This window comes from Scyliorhinus torazame, chromosome 20, assembly GCF_047496885.1.
Source record: "Scyliorhinus torazame isolate Kashiwa2021f chromosome 20, sScyTor2.1, whole genome shotgun sequence".
NCBI lineage: Eukaryota > Metazoa > Chordata > Chondrichthyes > Carcharhiniformes > Scyliorhinidae > Scyliorhinus > Scyliorhinus torazame.
This window is the reverse complement of record NC_092726.1, coordinates 4209432-4230649: the sequence shown is the minus strand read 5'-3', so window position 1 is coordinate 4230649 and position 21218 is coordinate 4209432. Positions and strand designations below refer to the sequence as shown.

At 57.1% G+C, this 21218-nt stretch overlaps 1 protein-coding gene across 1 annotated transcript in view; it reads right to left on the bottom strand.

The window, feature by feature from the left end:
* Positions 1 to 4034, bottom strand: part of gmcl1 (germ cell-less, spermatogenesis associated) — a 99601-nt gene extending 95567 nt beyond the window's left edge. The window contains exon 1 of the mRNA XM_072486098.1: positions 3794 to 4034. Within this exon, the coding sequence (XP_072342199.1) occupies positions 3794 to 3957 (164 nt within the window). The 5' untranslated portion in view covers positions 3958 to 4034. The remainder of the gene's footprint in view (positions 1 to 3793) is intronic.
* Between the last annotated feature and the right edge of the window lie 17184 nt (positions 4035 to 21218).

Below are 21218 nucleotides of genomic sequence, written 5' to 3'. Positions count from 1 at the left end.
GGAGACTTCAACTTCCCCAATATTGACTGGGACTCACTTAGTGCCAGGGGCTTAGACGGGGCGGAGTTTGTAAGGAGCATCCAGGAGGGCTTCTTAAAACAATATGTAGACAGTCCAACTCGGGAAGGGGCGGTACTGGACCTGGTATTGAGGAATGAGCCCGGCCAGGTGGTAGAAGTTTCAGTAGGGGAGCATTTCGGGAACAGTGACCACAATTCAGTAAGTTTTAAAGTGCTGATGGACAAGGATAAGAGTGGTCCTAGGGTGAATGTGCGAAATTGGGGGAAGGCTAATTATGACAATATTAGGCGGGAACTGAAGAACATAGATTGGGGGCGGATGTTTGAGGGCAAATCATCATCTGACATGTGAGAGGCTTTCAAGTGTCAGTTGAAAGGAATTCAGGACCGGCATGTTCCTGTGAGGAAGAAGGATAAATACGGCAATTTTCGGGAACCTTGGAAAACGTGAGATATTGTAGGCCTCGTCAAAAAGAAAAAGGAGGCATTTGTCAGGGCTAAAAGGCTGGGAACAGACGAAGCCTGTGTGGAATATAAGGAAAGTAGGAAGGAACTTAAGCAAGGAGTCAGGAGGGCTAGAAGGGGTCACGAAACGTCATTGGCAAATAGGGTTAAGGAAAATCCCAAGGCTTTTTACACGTACATAAAAAGCAAGAGGGTAGTCAGGGAAAGGGTTAGCCCACTGAAGGATAGGCAAGGGAATCTATGTGTGGAGCCAGAGGAAATGGGCGAGGTACTAAATGAATACTTTGCATCAGTATTCACCAAAGAGAAGAAATTGGTGGATGTTGAGTCTGGAGAAGGGTGTGTAGATAGCCTGGGTCACATTGAGATCCAAAAAGATGAGGTGTTGGGGGTCTTAAAAAATATTAAGGTAGATAAGTCCCCAGGGCCTGATGGGATCTACCCCAGAATACTGAAGGAGGCTGGAGAGGAAATTGCTGAGGCCTTGACAGAAACCTTTGGATCCTCACTGTCTTCAGGTGATGTCCCGGAGGACTGGAGAATAGTCAATGTTGTTCCTCTGTTTAAGAAGGGTAGCAAGGATAATCCAGGGAACTACAGGCCGGTGAGCCTTACTTCAGTGGTAGGGAAATTACTGGAGAGAATTCTTCGAGACAGGATCTACTCCCATTTGGAAGCAAATGGACGTATTAGTGAGAGGCAGCATGGTTTTGTGAAGGGGAGGTCGTGTCTCACTAACTTGATAGTTTTTCAAGTAGGTCACAAAGATGATTGATGCAGGTAGGGCAGTGGATGTTGTCTATATGGACTTCAGTAAGGCCTTTGACAAGGTCCCTCATGGTAGACTGGTACAAAAAGTGAAGTCCCACGGGATCAGGGGTGAGCTGGCAAGGTGGATACAGAACTGGCTAGGTCATAGAAGGCAGAGAGTAGCAATGGAAGGATGCTTTTCTAATTGGAGGGCTGTGACCAGTGGTGTTCCACAGGGATCAGTGCTGGGACCTTTGCTGTTTGTAGTATATATAAATGATTTGGAGGAAAATGTAACTGGTCTGATTAGTAAGTTTGCAGACGACACAAAGGTTGGTGGAATTGCGGATAGCGATGAGGACAGTCAAGAGGATACAGCAGGATTTAGATTGTTTGGAGACTGGGCGGAGAGATGGCAGATGGAGTTTAACCCGGACAAATGTGAGGTAATGCATTTTGGAAGGTCTAATGCAGGTAGGGAATATACAGTGAATGGTAGAACCCTCAAGATTATTGAAAGTCAAAGAGATCTAGGAGTACAGGTCCACAGGTCACTGAAAGGGGCAACACAGGTGGAGAAGGTAGTCACGAAGGCATACGGCATGCTTGCCTTCATTGGCCGGGGCATTGAGTATAAGAATTGGCAAGTCATGTTGCAGCTGTATAGAACCTTAGTTAGGCCACAATTGGAGTATAGTGTTCAATTCTGGTCGCCACAGTACCAGAAGGATGTGGAGGCTTTAGAGAGGGTGCAGAAGAGATTTACCTCTGGAGGGTATTAGCTATGAGGAGCGGTTGAATAAACTCGGTTTGTTCTCACTGGAACGAAGGAGGTTGAGGGGCGACCTGATAGAGGTCTACAAAATTATGAGGGGCATAGACAGAGTGGATAGTCAGAGGCTTTTCCCCAGCGTAGAGGGGTCAATTACCAGGGGGCATAGGTTTAAGGTGAGAGGGGCAAGGTTTAGAGTAGATGTACAAGGCAAGTTTTTTACACAGAGGGTAGTGGGTGCCTGGAACTCGCTACCGGAGGGGGTGGTGGAAGCAGGGACGATAGTGACGTTTAAGGGGCATCTTGACAAATACATGAATAGGATGGGAATAGAGGGATATGGACCCAGGAAGTGTAGAGGATTGTAGTTTAGTCGGCCAGCATGGTCGGCACGGGCTTGGAGGGCCGAAGGGCCTGTTCCTGTGCTGTAATTTCTTTGTTCTTTGTTATACCTCTTCATTCACGTGAGGAAGGAGCAGCGCTCCGAAAGCTAGTGATATCGAAACAAATCTGTTGGACTTTAACCTGGTGCCGTAAGACTTCTTACTGACTCCCAAAGGGCAGCTCCTCTGCCAATCCCTCCGAACCTTGTTCTTTCCCCCTCAGGTTGCACTCACTTTCAATTTCAATGAGTCGTCTGACGAGGGCCAAGAACACAGGAGGTGGGTTCCCGTTGCCTTCCTTGTGTGTGCTTAAAGAAAACGCGAGTCTGCTTCCTGGAGGGTCCTCTGCCTGTGAGCATCCACTATCCCTCAAGCATCCAGCTCCTCCAGCACCTCAATCACAGAGAGGGAGTTCATCAGGCCAGCATCACTGACCACGTCGCGTCACCCTGTGGCCTGGGCAGATTCACAAAGTGGGCAGTGATGACAACAGTCCTCAGGCGTATAAAATGCCGACAGTGCAGAATGAGGCACCCTTACCTATGCCCAGTTCCCCACCCGATCCTCATAACCCCACCTAACTTACACATCCCAAGACACCAATGGGAAATTTATAATGGCGAACATCTTTGGACTGTGGGAGGAAACCGGAGCACCCGGAGGAAACCCACGCACACACGGGGAGAACGTGCAGACTCCGCACAGACAGTGACCCAAGCCGGGAATCGAACCTGGGTCCCTTCAGCTCTGAGGCAGCGGTGCTAACTGACTTGGGACCTTGAAAGGTTCCATGACAACATTTTGAAGAGTCAGAAAGTTCCGCCTGGTTCCCCAGGTTCTGAAGGAGGGTTGCGTGGACTGTTTTGACATCAGATTTGACTGGCGGATGTTTATGGCGGGGGGGGGGGGAGGAGGAGGAGGAACCAGAGTCCAGTGGATGTGGTGCAGACCCCAGGTCCCTCTCCCTGCGTCACTGACAGGGGAAGTGCAGTGGTTAGCACTGCTGCTTCACAGCTCCAGGGTCCCAGGTTCGATTCCCGGCTTGGGTCACTGTCTGTGCGGAGTCTGCACGTTCTCCCCGTGACTGCGTGGGTTTCCTCCGGGTGCTCCGGTTTCCTCCCACAGTCCAAAGATGTGCAGGTTGGGTGGATTGGCCGTGATAAATTGTCCCATGGAGTCCAAAAAGATTGGGTGCGGTGCTCCTTTGGGAGGGTGAGTATTGACTGGATGGGTTGAATGGCCTGCTCCTCCTCCCGCACAGCAGGGGGCGCTGTGATGGGTGACCTGACTGGAAGCAGACGGGGTGCCAACTCCTCCCGGGCGAGGGCACGTGACCGACCCTCGCAGCGCAGGCGCCCCGGGGGGGAGACGTCACGTGGCTCCAGGCGCTCTGATTGGCTGACCTGCGCGGCCCGCCCGCCTCCCGGGCCTGGCCATCCGACCTCTCCTCCTCCTCCTCCTCCTCCTCTGTCCGGCGCTGCCGCTTGCGCTTCCTCCGCTCGCACTGGCAGCCCGACGCTGCCGGGCCGCTCGCCGCTGCCGCCAACCGGCTGCCCAACGCGCCCATGCCACTCAGTCACCGCCTCCCGCTCCGGCCGCCCGCCATCTTGTCAGCGCCGCTCGCCCCGGAGGAGGGGGCGGGGCCTGGAGAGGGGGCGGGGCCGGAGAGAGGGCGGGGCGGCCACCAATCAGAGGCCGCCGGGCCCCGCCTCCCCGCGTCACGCCTCCTTCCCGAGCCCCGCCCATTTCCCTTGCCCCGCCCCCTCCCCAGTTAAAGCGAGGAGGCACCTGGCCGAATTCGGGTTGTGCAACCCAAATTCACCAACAACCAGCTGCTCCAATTTAAACCACACAAAACAGTTGGGACACGTTTAACTTTTGTTTTCTTTCTCCGCGGGTGGGGATTATTGTTGTTTTGTGCTGCTGGGGGGGTGGGGCGGTTGCTGAATTGCCCCCCTTGCGGAGTCAGCCCCGATACGAGGGGCCGAGCGGCCTCCCTTGCGAGCTCTCGCCGTTCTGGAATTCCACGGGGGGCAATGAGACGATTATGCCGTCGCAGTGGTGCACAGCAGAAGAAAAGGCCCTTCGGCCCATCCGGCCCGCGCTGGTCAAATGCAACCGTGGGAAACCTGAACAGAAACAATGTGTAGGGGTGCGGGGAAAGGGTTGGGGGGGGGGAAGTGGCAACGAATCACAATGCCTGTAAGGAGAACTGGTGCACATACGATGGGCTGAATGGCGGCCGCCTCCGCCGGAAGGAGGTTGATTCCAGAGATGAGTGGTTTGTCGTATGAGGAGAGATTGAACAGTTTAGGCCTGTACAGTTGAGTTTAGAAGAATGAGGGGAGATCGAATTGAGGTCTGGGCGGCATGTAGCTCAGTGGTTAGCACTGCTGCTTCACAGCTCCAGGGTCCCAGGTTTGATTCCCGGCTTGGGTCATTGTCTGTGCGGAGTCTGCACGTTCTCCCCGTGTCTGCGTGGGTTTCCTCCGGGTGCTCCGGTTTCCTCCCACAAGTCCCGAAAGACGTGCTGTTAGGTAATTTGGACATTCTGAATTCTCCCTCTGTGTACCCAAACAGGCGGCGGAATGTGGCGACTAGGGGCTTTTCACAGTAACTTCATTGCAGTGTTAATGTAAGCCTACTTGTGACCTTGATAAAGATTATTATCATCGGAACAGGCTGTACTGCTGGGGATGGAGTTAGTGAATTCCCAAAACAGTAAAGTGCCTGGAGATGAATCCTCTCCGTTATTACTCGGTAAACAGGGAAATGCAAAGACATTTGAAGCTGGGCGCTGAGGAGAGCTTGTTATAGCGACTGCAATTCCGTGGGGAGGACAATGTTGGATAAATGTAAAAAGGGAATGTTCACCTCTGCAGTTTAAAGTATAAGTTGCCTGCGCCTCGTGTTTGGTCAATAGTGCTTGTGACAGGAGAAGTTTGAAAACGGGTTCGATTCCCGGCTTGGGTCACTGTCTGTGCGGAGTCTGCACGTTCTCCCCGTGTCTGCGTGGGTTTCCTCCAGGCGCTCCGGTTTCCTCCCAAAGTCCCGAAAGACGTGCCGTTCGGTGAATTGGACATTCTGAATTCTCCCTCTGTGTCCCTGAACAGGCGCCGGAGTGTGGCGACTAGGGGCTTTTCACAGTAACCTCATTGCAGTGTTAATGTAACACTAGACGAACTAACCGAGAAATTCCAGCCAGCCAGGGGGAATGAGCTAAGGTACCTGCAACTCAATAACTTCCTACTAAAGAAGTCAAGGACGTATCCACAACCGCCACGACAGACATTACTGGAAGAGTTACTGGGCGCAAGCATACTAGATAAGGAAACTGGAGCGACATGCATGACCGACTGGTAGAGAGGGACGACAACATACTGGACGCAACAAAAAAGAAATGGGAGGAAGACCTGGGAGTGAAGTACTGCATAGGGTCAACTCCACCTCCACGTGCGCAAGGCTCAGCCTGACGCAACTGAAAGTGGTACATAGAGCCCACTTTCTTCCCAGAGGTGGAGGATAGATGTGAGCGGTGCCAAGGAGGCCCGGCCAACCACGCCCACATGTTCCGGTCTTGCCCCAGACGGGCGGGATACTGGGGGTGAGGGTGGAGCCATGCCCGAAAGTGGCGGTCTTCGGGGTTTCAGACCAGCCAGATCTATTCCTGGGGAGGAGGGCGGACGCCCTTGCCTTTGCCTCCCTGATCGCCCGCCGTAGAATCCTGTTCGGCTGGCGGTCAGCAGCACCACCCAAAGCTGCAGACTGGCTGGCGGTCAGCAGCACCACCCAAAGCTGCAGACTGGCTGGCGGTCAGCAGCACCGCCCAAAGCTGCAGACTGGCTGGTGGTCAGCAGCAGCACCCAAAGCTGCAGACTGGCTGGCGGTCAGCAGCACCACCCAAAGCTGCAGACTGGCTGGCGGTCAGCACCACCCAAAGCTGCAGACTGGCTGGCGGTCAGCACCACCCAAAGCTGCAGACTGGCTGGCGGTCAGCACCACCCAAAGCTGCAGACTGGCTGGTGGTCAGCAGCACCACCCAAAGCTGCAGACTGGCTGGCGGTCAGCAGCACCACCCAAAGCTGCAGACTGGCTGGCGGTCAGCACCACCCAAAGCTGCAGACTGGCTGGCGGTCAGCACCACCCAAAGCTGCAGACTGGCTGGCGGTCAGCACCACCCAAAGCTGCAGACTGGCTGGCGGTCAGCACCACCCAAAGCTGCAGACTGGCTGGCGGTCAGCACCACCCAAAGCTGCAGACTGGCTGGTGGTCAGCAGCACCCAAAGCTGCAGACTGGCTGGCGGTCAGCAGCACCACCCAAAGCTGCAGACTGGCTGGCGGTCAGCAGCACCCAAAGCTGCGGACTGGCTGGCGGTCAGCACCACCCAAAGCTGCAGACTGGCTGGCGGTCAGCAGCACCCAAAGCTGCGGACTGGCTGGCGGTCAGCAGCACCACCCAAAGCTGCAGACTGGCTGGCGGTCAGCAGCACCCAAAGCTGCAGACTGGCTGGCGGTCAGCAGCACCCAAAGCTGCAGACTGGCTGGCGGTCAGCACCACCCAAAGCTGCAGACTGGCTGGCGGTCAGCACCACCCAAAGCTGCAGACTGGCTGGCGGTCAGCACCACCCAAAGCTGCAGACTGGCTGGCGGTCAGCAGCACCACCCAAAGCTGCGGACTGGCTGGCGGTCAGCAGCACCACCCAAAGCTGCGGACTGGCTGGCGGTCAGCACCATCCAAAGCTGCAGACTGGCTGGCGGTCAGCACCACCCAAAGCTGCAGACTGGCTGGCGGTCAGCAGCACCACCCAATGCTGCAGACTGGCTGGCGGTCAGCAGCACCACCCAAAGCTGCAGACTGGCTGGCGGTCAGCAGCACCACCCAAAGCTGCAGACTGGCTGGCGGTCAGCACCCCCCAAAGCTGCAGACTGGCTGGCGGTCAGCACCACCCAAAGCTGCAGACTGGCTGGCGGTCAGCAGCACCCAAAGCTGCGGACTGGCTGGCGGTCAGCAGCACCACCCAAAGCTGCAGACTGGCTGGCGGTCAGCAGCACCCAAAGCTGCAGACTGGCTGGCGGTCAGCACCACCCAAAGCTGCAGACTGGCTGGCGGTCAGCAGCACCACCCAAAGCTGCAGACTGGCTGGCGGTCAGCAGCACCCAAAGCTGCGGACTGGCTGGCGGTCAGCACCACCCAAAGCTGCGGACTGGCTGGCGGTCAGCACCACCCAAAGCTGCAGACTGGCTGGCGGTCAGCACCACCCCAAGCTGCAGACTGGCTGGCGGTCAGCACCACCCAAAGCTGCGGACTGGCTGGCGGTCAGCACCGCCCAAAGCTGCAGACTGGCTGGCGGTCAGCAGCACCCAAAGCTGCGGACTGGCTGGCGGTCAGCAGCACCACCCAAAGCTGCAGACTGGCTGGCGGTCAGCAGCACCACCCAAAGCTGCGGACTGGCTGGCGGTCAGCAGCACCACCCAAAGCTGCAGACTGGCTGGCGGTCAGCACCACCCAAAGCTGCAGACTGGCTGGCGGTCAGCACCACCCAAAGCTGCAGACTGGCTGGCGGTCAGCACCACCCAAAGCTGCGGACTGGCTGGCGGTCAGCAGCACCACCCAAAGCTGCAGACTGGCTGGCGGTCAGCACCACCCAAAGCTGCGGACTGGCTGGCGGTCAGCACCACCCAAAGCTGCAGACTGGCTGGCGGTCAGCACCACCCAAAGCTGCGGACTGGCTGGCGGTCAGCAGCACCACCCAAAGCTGCAGACTGGCTGGCGGTCAGCACCACCCAAAGCTGCGGACTGGCTGGTGGTCAGCAGCACCACCCAAAGCTGCGGACTGGCTGGCGGTCAGCACCACCCAAAGCTGCGGACTGGCTGGTGGTCAGCAGCACCACCCAAAGCTGCAGACTGGCTGGTGGTCAGCAGCACCCAAAGCTGCAGACTGGCTGGCGGTCAGCAGCACCCAAAGCTGCAGACTGGCTGGCGGTCAGCAGCACCCAAAGCTGCAGACTGGCTGGCGGTCAGCAGCACCACCCAAAGCTGCAGACTGGCTGGCGGTCAGCACCACCCAAAGCTGCGGACTGGCTGGCGGTCAGCACCACTCAAAGCTGCAGACTGGCTGGCGGTCAGCAGCACCACCCAAAGCTGCGGACTGGCTGGCGGTCAGCAGCACCACCCAAAGCTGCAGACTGGCTGGCGGTCAGCACCACCCAAAGCTGCAGACTGGCTGGCGGTCAGCAGCACCCAAAGCTGCAGACTGGCTGGCGGTCAGCAGCACCGCCCAAAGCTGCAGACTGGCTGGCGGTCAGCACCACCCAAAGCTGCGGACTGGCTGGCGGTCAGCACCACCCAAAGCTGCAGACTGGCTGGCGGTCAGCACCACCCAAAGCTGCGGACTGGCTGGTGGTCAGCAGCACCACCCAAAGCTGCAGACTGGCTGGTGGTCAGCAGCACCCAAAGCTGCGGACTGGCTGGCGGTCAGCAGCACCACCCAAAGCTGCAGACTGGCTGGTGGTCAGCAGCACCCAAAGCTGCAGACTGGCTGGTGGCCAGCAGCACCACCCAAAGCTGCAGACTGGCTGGCGGTCAGCAGCACCACCCAAAGCTGCAGACTGGCTGGCGGTCAGCAGCACCACCCAAAGCTGCGGACTGGCTGGCGGTCAGCAGCACCACCCAAAGCTGCAGACTGGCTGGCGGTCAGCAGCACCCAAAGCTGCAGACTGGCTGGCGGTCAGCAGCACCCAAAGCTGCAGACTGGCTGGCGGTCAGCACCACCCAAAGCTGCAGACTGGCTGGCGGTCAGCAGCACCACCCAAAGCTGCAGACTGGCTGGCGGTCAGCAGCACCACCCAAAGCTGCAGACTGGCTGGCGGTCAGCAGCACCCAAAGCTGCAGACTGGCTGGCGGTCAGCAGCACCACCCAAAGCTGCGGACTGGCTGGCGGTCAGCAGCACCACCCAAAGCTGCAGACTGGCTGGCGGTCAGCAGCACCCAAAGCTGCAGACTGGCTGGTGGTCAGCACCACCCAAAGCTGCAGACTGGCTGGCGGTCAGCAGCACCACCCAAAGCTGCAGACTGGCTGGCGGTCAGCACCACCCAAAGCTGCGGACTGGCTGGCGGTCAGCACCACCCAAAGCTGCAGACTGGCTGGCGGTCAGCAGCACCCAAAGCTGCGGACTGGCTGGCGGTCAGCAGCACCACCCAAAGCTGCAGACTGGCTGGCGGTCAGCAGCACCCAAAGCTGCAGACTGGCTGGCGGTCAGCAGCACCCAAAGCTGCGGACTGGCTGGCGGTCAGCAGCACCACCTAAAGCTGCAGACTGGCTGGCGGTCAGCAGCACCCAAAGCTGCAGACTGGCTGGCGGTCAGCAGCACCCAAAGCTGCGGACTGGCTGGCGGTCAGCAGCACCACCCAAAGCTGCAGACTGGCTGGCGGTCAGCAGCACCCAAAGCTGCAGACTGGCTGGCGGTCAGCAGCACCCAAAGCTGCGGACTGGCTGGCGGTCAGCAGCACCACCCAAAGCTGCAGACTGGCTGGCGGTCAGCACCACCCAAAGCTGCAGACTGGCTGGCGGTCAGCATCACCCAAAGCTGCAGACTGGCTGGCGGTCAGCAGCACCCAAAGCTGCAGACTGGCTGGCGGTCAGCATCACCCAAAGCTGCAGACTGGCTGGCGGTCAGCAGCACCCAAAGCTGCAGACTGGCTGGCGGTCAGCACCACCCAAAGCTGCAGACTGGCTGGCGGTCAGCACCGCCCAAAGCTGCAGACTGGCTGGCGGTCAGCAGCACCCAAAGCTGCAGACTGGCTGGCGGTCAGCAGCACCACCCAAAGCTGCGGACTGGCTGGCGGTCAGCAGCACCCAAAGCTGCAGACTGGCTGGCGGTCAGCAGCACCCAAAGCTGCAGACTGGCTGGCGGTCAGCAGCACCACCCAAAGCTGCAGACTGGCTGGCGGTCAGCACCACCCAAAGCTGCAGACTGGCTGGTGGTCAGCAGCACCCAAAGCTGCAGACTGGCTGGCGGTCAGCACCACCCAAAGCTGCAGACTGGCTGGTGGTCAGCAGCACCCAAAGCTGCAGACTGGCTGGCGGTCAGCAGCACCCAAAGCTGCAGACTGGCTGGCGGTCAGCACCACCCAAAGCTGCGGACTGGCTGGCGGTCAGCAGCACCACCCAAAGCTGCAGACTGGCTGGCGGTCAGCAGCACCACCCAAAGCTGCAGACTGGCTGGCGGTCAGCAGCACCCAAAGCTGCGGACTGGCTGGCGGTCAGCAGCACCACCCAAAGCTGCAGACTGGCTGGCGGTCAGCAGCACCCAAAGCTGCGGACTGGCTGGCGGTCAGCACCACCCAAAGCTGCAGACTGGCTGGCGGTCAGCAGCACCCAAAGCTGCAGACTGGCTGGCGGTCAGCAGCACCACCCAAAGCTGCAGACTGGCTGGCGGTCAGCACCACCCAAAGCTGCAGACTGGCTGGCGGTCAGCACCACCCAAAGCTGCAGACTGGCTGGCGGTCAGCACCACCCAAAGCTGCAGACTGGCTGGCGGTCAGCACCACCCAAAGCTGCAGACTGGCTGGCGGTCAGCAGCACCCAAAGCTGCGGACTGGCTGGCGGTCAGCAGCACCACCCAAAGCTGCAGACTGGCTGGCGGTCAGCAGCACCACCCAAAGCTGCAGACTGGCTGGCGGTCAGCACCACCCAAAGCTGCAGACTGGCTGGCGGTCAGCACCACCCAAAGCTGCAGACTGGCTGGCGGTCAGCACCACCCAAAGCTGCAGACTGGCTGGCGGTCAGCACCACCCAAAGCTGCAGACTGGCTGGCGGTCAGCAGCACCCAAAGCTGCGGACTGGCTGGCGGTCAGCAGCACCACCCAAAGCTGCGGACTGGCTGGCGGTCAGCAGCACCCAAAGCTGCGGACTGGCTGGCGGTCAGCACCACCCAAAGCTGCAGACTGGCTGGCGGTCAGCAGCACCACCCAAAGCTGCGGACTGGCTGGCGGTCAGCAGCACCACCCAAAGCTGCAGACTGGCTGGCGGTCAGCACCACCCAAAGCTGCGGACTGGCTGGTGGTCAGCACCACCCAAAGCTGCAGACTGGCTGGCGGTCAGCAGCACCACCCAAAGCTGCGGACTGGCTGGCGGTCAGCACCACCCAAAGCTGCGGACTGGCTGGTGGTCAGCAGCACCACCCAAAGCTGCAGACTGGCTGGTGGTCAGCAGCACCCAAAGCTGCGGACTGGCTGGCGGTCAGCAGCACCCAAAGCTGCGGACTGGCTGGCGGTCAGCACCACCCAAAGCTGCGGACTGGCTGGCGGTCAGCAGCACCCAAAGCTGCAGACTGGCTGGCGGTCAGCAGCACCACCCAAAGCTGCGGACTGGCTGGCGGTCAGCAGCACCACCCAAAGCTGCAGACTGGCTGGCGGTCAGCAGCACCCAAAGCTGCAGACTGGCTGGCGGTCAGCACCACCCAAAGCTGCGGACTGGCTGGCGGTCAGCACCACCCAAAGCTGCGGACTGGCTGGCGGTCAGCACCGCCCAAAGCTGCGGGCTGGCTGGCGGTCAGCAGCACCCAAAGCTGCAGACTGGCTGGCGGTCAGCAGCACCGCCCAAAGCTGCAGACTGGCTGGCGGTCAGCACCACCCAAAGCTGCGGACTGGCTGGCGGTCAGCACCACCCAAAGCTGCAGACTGGCTGGCGGTCAGCACCACCCAAAGCTGCGGACTGGCTGGTGGTCAGCAGCACCACCCAAAGCTGCAGACTGGCTGGTGGTCAGCAGCACCCAAAGCTGCAGACTGGCTGGCGGTCAGCAGCACCACCCAAAGCTGCAGACTGGCTGGTGGTCAGCAGCACCCAAAGCTGCAGACTGGCTGGCGGTCAGCAGCACCACCCAAAGCTGCGGACTGGCTGGCGGTCAGCACCACCCAAAGCTGCAGACTGGCTGGCGGTCAGCACCACCCAAAGCTGCAGACTGGCTGGCGGTCAGCAGCACCCAAAGCTGCAGACTGGCTGGCGGTCAGCACCACCCAAAGCTGCAGACTGGCTGGCGGTCAGCAGCACCACCCAAAGCTGCAGACTGGCTGGCGGTCAGCAGCACCACCCAAAGCTGCAGACTGGCTGGCGGTCAGCAGCACCACCCAAAGCTGCAGACTGGCTGGCGGTCAGCAGCACCCAAAGCTGCAGACTGGCTGGCGGTCAGCAGCACCCAAAGCTGCGGACTGGCTGGCGGTCAGCACCACCCAAAGCTGCAGACTGGCTGGCGGTCAGCACCGCCCAAAGCTGCAGACTGGCTGGCGGTCAGCAGCACCCAAAGCTGCAGACTGGCTGGCGGTCAGCAGCACCACCCAAAGCTGCGGACTGGCTGGCGGTCAGCACCACCCAAAGCTGCAGACTGGCTGGCGGTCAGCACCACCCAAAGCTGCAGACTGGCTGGCGGTCAGCAGCACCCAAAGCTGCAGACTGGCTGGCGGTCAGCAGCACCACCCAAAGCTGCAGACTGGCTGGCGGTCAGCAGCACCCAAAGCTGCGGACTGGCTGGCGGTCAGCAGCACCCAAAGCTGCGGACTGGCTGGCGGTCAGCAGCACCCAAAGCTGCAGACTGGCTGGCGGTCAGCAGCACCCAAAGCTGCAGACTGGCTGGCGGTCAGCAGCACCACCCAAAGCTGCAGACTGGCTGGCGGTCAGCAGCACCACCCAAAGCTGCGGACTGGCTGGCGGTCAGCAGCACCCAAAGCTGCAGACTGGCTGGCGGTCAGCACCACCCAAAGCTGCAGACTGGCTGGCGGTCAGCACCACCCAAAGCTGCAGACTGGCTGGCGGTCAGCAGCACCCAAAGCTGCGGACTGGCTGGCGGTCAGCAGCACCGCCCAAAGCTGCAGACTGGCTGGCGGTCAGCAGCACCCAAAGCTGCGGACTGGCTGGCGGTCAGCAGCACCGCCCAAAGCTGCAGACTGGCTGGCGGTCAGCACCACCCAAAGCTGCAGACTGGCTGGCGGTCAGCAGCACCACCCAAAGCTGCAGACTGGCTGGCGGTCAGCAGCACCACCCAAAGCTGCGGACTGGCTGGCGGTCAGCAGCACCCAAAGCTGCAGACTGGCTGGCGGTCAGCAGCACCACCCAAAGCTGCAGACTGGCTGGCGGTCAGCATCACCCAAAGCTGCAGACTGGCTGGCGGTCAGCAGCACCCAAAGCTGCAGACTGGCTGGCGGTCAGCACCACCCAAAGCTGCAGACTGGCTGGCGGTCAGCACCACCCAAAGCTGCGGACTGGCTGGCGGTCAGCAGCACCCAAAGCTGCGGACTGGCTGGCGGTCAGCAGCACCACCCAAAGCTGCAGACTGGCTGGCGGTCAGCACCACCCAAAGCTGCAGACTGGCTGGCGGTCAGCACCACCCAAAGCTGCGGACTGGCTGGCGGTCAGCAGCACCACCCAAAGCTGCGGACTGGCTGGCGGTCAGCAGCACCACCCAAAGCTGCGGACTGGCTGGCGGTCAGCACCACCCAAAGCTGCAGACTGGCTGGCGGTCAGCAGCACCCAAAGCTGCAGACTGGCTGGCGGTCAGCAGCACCGCCCAAAGCTGCAGACTGGCTGGTGGTCAGCAGCACCCAAAGCTGCAGACTGGCTGGCGGTCAGCACCACCCAAAGCTGCGGACTGGCTGGCGGTCAGCACCACCCAAAGCTGCAGACTGGCTGGCGGTCAGCAGCACCCAAAGCTGCAGACTGGCTGGCGGTCAGCAGCACCACCCAAAGCTGCAGACTGGCTGGCGGTCAGCAGCACCACCCAAAGCTGCAGACTGGCTGGCGGTCAGCAGCACCCAAAGCTGCAGACTGGCTGGCGGTCAGCAGCACCACCCAAAGCTGCAGACTGGCTGGCGGTCAGCACCGCCCAAAGCTGCAGACTGGCTGGCGGTCAGCAGCACCCAAAGCTGCAGACTGGCTGGCGGTCAGCAGCACCCAAAGCTGCGGACTGGCTGGCGGTCAGCACCACCCAAAGCTGCGGACTGGCTGGCGGTCAGCACCACCCAAAGCTGCAGACTGGCTGGCGGTCAGCACCACCCAAAGCTGCAGACTGGCTGGCGGTCAGCACCACCCAAAGCTGCAGACTGGCTGGCGGTCAGCAGCACCCAAAGCTGCAGACTGGCTGGCGGTCAGCAGCACCCAAAGCTGCAGACTGGCTGGCGGTCAGCAGCACCACCCAAAGCTGCGGACTGGCTGGCGGTCAGCAGCACCACCCAAAGCTGCAGACTGGCTGGCGGTCAGCAGCACCACCCAAAGCTGCAGACTGGCTGGCGGTCAGCAGCACCCAAAGCTGCAGACTGGCTGGCGGTCAGCAGCACCACCCAAAGCTGCAGACTGGCTGGCGGTCAGCAGCACCCAAAGCTGCAGACTGGCTGGCGGTCAGCAGCACCCAAAGCTGCAGACTGGCTGGCGGTCAGCAGCACCACCCAAAGCTGCAGACTGGCTGGCGGTCAGCAGCACCCAAAGCTGCAGACTGGCTGGCGGTCAGCAGCACCACCCAAAGCTGCAGACTGGCTGGCGGTCAGCAGCACCACCCAAAGCTGCGGACTGGCTGGCGGTCAGCAGCACCACCCAAAGCTGCAGACTGGCTGGCGGTCAGCAGCACCACCCAAAGCTGCAGACTGGCTGGCGGTCAGCATCACCCAAAGCTGCAGACTGGCTGGCGGTCAGCAGCACCCAAAGCTGCAGACTGGCTGGCGGTCAGCACCACCCAAAGCTGCAGACTGGCTGGCGGTCAGCAGCACCCAAAGCTGCAGACTGGCTGGCGGTCAGCACCACCCAAAGCTGTAGACTGGCTGGCGGTCAGCAGCACCCAAAGCTGCAGACTGGCTGGCGGTCAGCAGCACCACCCAAAGCTGCAGACTGGCTGTCCGACCTCTCAGAATCTCTCCAAATGGAGAAAATCAAATTCGCCATCCGAGGGTCAGACGACGGCTTCCACAGAACGTGGGAGCCATTCACCCAATTGTTCCGGGATGTGTTTGTGGTCAACAAACAAGCAGAAGAATAGCCAGGCAGCCAAGAATCAGGGGAAAGTAGCCGAGGCACGAGAGGGAGAGAGAGACCGGGAGGGGAGGTGGGGGGAGGCAAGGGAATGACAGCCGGAAGGAGGGTACGGGAAACGATAACAAACTTGGCATCTACAGGAACAGAGAACAAGGAGAATCCAGACAGGAGGAGCGGCTGAAGTGGAGGTGAGCGCGAGACGACAACGGCAGCAAAATCCGTCTGGGAGAAGCAAGTGACAACACCAGACCCATTCGCGTATTGCCCTCCGTAATTGTTTCTTCGGCACCCAAATGTATATCTACCTCCCCAGTCCCCACCCCCACCCCACAAACAGATGCCTACAAATGTGTTGTGAAGAATATTGCCAATTGTGCAGAGTTGCTGCTGCTGACCTGGTGTGTAATACCCGACCAGTTACTTTATTGTATTTTTCTTTTCTTTTTTATTATTTGGTTTTTGGTATGTTTGTGTGTGTCCTTCTCTTCTATATCTTATTCTATATAAATATATATATATCTTAATATACTTTGCTCAAAAACTCAATAAAAAACATTTATTAAAAAAATATAAGCCTACTTGTGACAATGTTAAAGATTATTATTATATTGTACAAGGTGCTTAAAGGTATGGCGGACACTTCCTCTTGTGGGACATTCCAGAACGAGAGGTCACAGGCTCAGAATAAGAGGCAGCAAATTTAAAACCGAGTTGAGGAGAAACTACTTCTCCCAAAGGGTTGTGAATCTGTGGAATTCGCTACCCCAGAGAGCGGTGCATGCTGGGACAGAGAGTCAATTTCAGGAGGAGTTAAGACAGATTTTTAATGGGTAATGGGTTGAAGGGTTATGGAGAATGGGCAGGACGGTGGATTTGAGGCCAGGATGGGATCAGCCACGATCACATTGAGGGTGTTAGGCTCGGGAGGCTAAATTGCCGACTCCCGCTCCGAGGTCAAGTGTTCTAGGGAGGAGATGCTCTGGCTGATTTCACTATCCAGCTCTTGGTCTGTAGCATTGTAGGTAGCAGATGACGAAAATAAGCATGATGGAGACTCAAATGGCCTAATTCTGCTTCTAAATCGACTGGGAGCAGAGCCTAGTGGGAAAGACAGTAGAACAGCAATGGCAGGAGTTTCTGGGAGTAATTGAGAACAAAGTACAGAGGTTCATCCCAAAGAAAAGAAAGGTTAGCCGAGGGGGGATTAGGCAGCCATGGCTGACAAAGGTAATCAGGGAAAGCATCAAAGCAAAAGGGAAAGCCTATAATGTGGCAAAGAGTAGTGGGAAGTCAGAAGATTGGGAAGGCTACAAAAACAAACAGAGGATAACAAAGAGAGAGATAAGGAAAGAGAGGATCAAATTTGAAGGTAGGCTAGCCAGTAACATTAGGAATGATAGTAAAAGTTTCTTTAAATACATTAAAAACAAACGGGAGGCAAAAGTTGACATTGGGCCGCTCCAAAATAACGCTGGTAATTTTGTGATGGGAGACAAGGAAACAGCCGAGGAGCTGAATAAGTACTTTGCGTCAGTCTTCACAGTAGAAGACATGAGTAATATCCCAACAATTCCGGAGAGTCAGGGGACAGAGTTGAATATGGTAGCCATCACAAAGGAGAAAGTGCTGGAGAAACTAAGTGGTCTAAAAATTGATAAATCTCCGGGCCCAAGTGGGCTACATCCTAGAGTTCTAAAGGAGATAGCTGAAGAAATAGTGGAGGCGTTGGTGATGATGTTTCAAAAGTCACTGGAGTCAGGGAACGTCCCAGAGGATTGGAAAATCGCTGTTGTAACCCCCCTGTTCAAGAAGGGAACAAGGAAAAAGATGGAAAATTATAGGCCAATTAGCCTAACCTCGGTTGTTGGCAAGATTCTAGAATCCATTGTTAAGGATGAGATTTCTAAATTCTTGGAAGTGCAGGGTCGGATTAGGACAAGTCGGCATGGATTTAGTAAGGGGAGGTCGTGCCTGACAAATCTGTTAGAGTTCTTTGAAGAGATAACAAATAGGTTAGACCAAGGAGAGCCAATGGATGTTATCTATCTTGACTTCCAAAAGGCCTTTGATAAGGTGCCTCACGGGAGACTGCTGAGTAAAATAAGGGCCCATGGTATTCGAGGCAAGGTACTAACATGGATTGACGATTGGCTGTCAGGCAGAAGGCAGAGAGTTGGGATAAAAGGTTCTTTTTCGGAATGGCAACCGGTGACGAGTGGTGTCCCGCAGGGTTCAGTGTTTGGGCCACAGCTGTTCGCTTTATATATTAACGATCTAGATGACGGGACTGGGGGCATTCTGGCTAAGTTTGCCGATGACACAAAGATAGGTGGAGGGGCAGGTAGTATGGAGGAGGTGGGGAGGCTGCAGAAAGATTTAGACAGTTTAGGAGAGTGGTCCAAGAAATGGCTGATGAAATTCAACGTGGGCAAGTGCGAGGTCTTGCACTTTGGAAAAAAGAATAGAGGCATGGACTATTTTCTAAACAGTGACAAAATTCATAATGCTGAAGTGCAAAGGGACTTGGGAGTCCTAGTCCAGGATTCTCTAAAGGTAAACTTGCAGGTTGAGTCCGTAATTAAGAAAGCAAATGCAATGTTGTCATTCATCTCAAGAGGCTTAGAATATAAAAGCAGGGATGTACTTCTGAAGCTTTATAAAGCATTAGTTAGGCCCCATTTAGAATACTGTGAACAATTTTGGCCCCCACACCTCAGGAAGGACATACTGGCACTGGAGCGGGTCCAGCGGAGATTCACACGGATGATCCCAGGAATGGTAGGCCTAACATATGATGAACGTCTGAGGATCCTGGGATTATATTCATTGGAGTTTAGGAGGTTGAGGGGAGATCTAATAGAAACTTACAAGATAATGAATGGCTTAGATAGGGTGGACGTAGGGAAGTTGTTTCCATTAGCAGGGGAGACTAGGACCCGGGGCACAGCCTTAGAATAAAAGGGAGTCACTTTAGAACAGAGATGAGGAGAAATTTCTTCAGCCAGAGAGTGGTGGGTCTGTGGAATTCATTGCCACAGAGGGCGGTGGAGGCCGGGACGTTGAGTGTCTTTAAGACAGAAGTTGATAAATTCTTGATTTCTCGAGGAATTAAGGGCTATGGAGAGAGAGCGGGTAAATGGAGTTGAAATCAGCCATGATTGAATGGTGGAGTGGACTCGATGGGCCGAATGGCCTTACTTCCACTCCTATGTCTTATGGTCTTATATCTTATGAACTCTCGTAATTATGAGCAATCGCCATGTGGGGAGGTACGCGCCGTTTACCATGTTTCCCTGGCTTTATCCTGTTTCTCCCTCCTCTGATGGGGCTTTGAGACGTATTACATTGTGACTAATAATCATATTGAGCCAGTTGTACAGCTGTTCTCCTGTTCCCCTCTCTGTTGGTGTGGGCCGAGCCCTTGTTCTTGTGTTGCTGGACCATCTCTGTGGTTGTGTCGCATTGTTTATTAAAACCACGATAACCATCACTTTTTTTCTTTTTAGATAACGCGGCACCTCCAGCAGTGCAGCCCTCCTTCAGTACGGCACTGAGAATGTCACAGGTTCAACTGACAACCGTCCCGGGCACTGAACGTGCCAACCGCAGAACCACACTGTGCACCGAAGATGCTGTTGCCATTCGCAAATCTCCAGACTGCATTTCCTGAAGGGGCTTTTCACAGTAGCTTCCTTGCAGTGTTAATGCACAGTCAGAAGTCTGCCAACGCCAGGTTCAAGTCCAACAGGTTTGTTTCGATAGCACTAGCTTTCCCACTGCTCCTTCCTCAGGTGAGCAGCTGTGCTCCGAAAGCTAGTGATTCAAAACAAACCTGTTGGGCTTTAACCTGTTGTTGTCAGACTTCGTACTGTGCTCACCCCAGTCCAACGCCGGCATCTCCACATCAGTGTCAATGTAAGCCTACTTGTGACAATAATAAAGATTATTGTTAAGTATGGCGGGGGCCTGGAGTGGGGGGGGGGGGTTGCGTTGGGGAACAGGAGCACTGTAAGGGGCTGGTCAATGTCTGTTGCACAGTGCAGCGGAGTCAATTTTAAAAAATTGGGTTTGGTTCGTCTTTGCGCAGGAAAACAACGCTCCCCTGGTTGTCAGAGAGGTGACGTCGAACTCCCCTCGGCCTGGGGAGCACCTTGCGACGGTGTTCAGCTGTAGCACCTTTCAGGAAGGTCAGTGTTTTAATGTCTTTACCAGGTCCACCTCGGAGAAAGCCCAGTTGGTCATGCAGAATGCGCTGATACAACCTCGCAACACTAGCTTCACGTTTGGGGCTTCCTCAGTTTTATCCTCCAGTGGGTCCTGGGCAAACGATGAAGATGTGGCCTGTGGATTAGGGCTTCACCCTGGTCCCGTGGCAGGGAGAATTCCCCCTGCCCAGCTCTCACATCGCTCGCTGTGAGAATCGCAGGATTGTTACCACGCAGAGGGAAACCCTCACCCGGTTACAAACGTAAACGGAAAATGTCGGGGAAAACCCAACAGATCTGGCTGTGTTTGTGGAGAGAGAGACAAACAGCGTGAAAGATTCGAGTCCAATGCGGCGACTCAAGCGTTCCTTGATCGTAGAATCCCGACAGTGCGAAAGGACAGTCGGCCCATCGAGTCTGCACCCACCCTCTGACAGAGCACCACATCTAGGCCCACTCTCCCTGTAACCCCACCTAACCTTTTGGACACTAAGGGGCAATTTAGCACGGCCGATCCACCTCACCTGCACATCTTTGGACTGTGGGAGGAAACCGGAGCACCCGGAGGGAACCCACGCACACACGGGAGAACGTGCAGACTCCGCACAGACAGTGACCCGAGCGGGGAATCGAACCTGGGACCCTGGAGCTGTGAAGCCACAGTGCTAACCACTGTGCCACCCTGGGAATGCGGAACGGTCGAGGGTCGTCGATCTTCAGCGGACATGGGCTGAGTGTGCACAGGGACTCGGCCACCCACCGTCACAACGTTTAAACGTGGTATATTTCTCCGGCAGGTTTCTGCGCCCGTCCCTACAAAGAGCCCCCCCCCCCAAGGATAAACTGGAGCCAAGAGAAATTTGCATGGAACAAATTTCCTTACGATTAAGCGGAAGTAGGTGGAAGGGAAAGGTTGAAATATTGTTCCAGTATGCAAGCAACCTCCTGGGTCACAGGCCAGCCGGAAAGATACTTTCCTCACCTGTGTCAACAGACAAGTGGAGGTCGCAACACCACCTCCGGGACAAGGCAATGGAATCAGAGCCGATTCTCCTCTGCTTTTGGACACAATGCTGGAGAGGGTAACCAGAGATTGATTCTGCCCACATACCTGCCTCGCTGGACTGTGCAAGCAGGTATAGCCAAGATGAAGATAGGATTAAGGGGCAGCGATAGGCCTTTGGGTTCTTTGGGCCTGCAGCAGTTCCAGTTGACAAGATCGCAGCTGATCTTGACATGGCCCCAACTCTTCCCCCCCGCCCCACCTTCGATTCCTGTTCGACAAAAAGGAGCCAATCCAGCCGACCTCCACTGCACTCTGGAGAAAAAGGATCCGACACTCATGGCTCGGGGAAAAGGTCTCTCCTCATCTCGGTCTTAAATAGGAGACCCCTTATTTTTTAAGCTGTGCCCCCTGGTTCTATCCTCTCCCAGGTGGTGAACATTCTTCCGGCATCTGCAGTGCCCAATCTCCCACGGGATCCTAGCGGTTCCAATAAAATCCGCTCTTAGGCCGAGAAACACCAGTGGGTATAGGCCCAGACTTTCCTCAGGCGTTAGAACCTCCAACCCAGGAATTATTCCAGTCACCCTTCTCTGAACTCTTT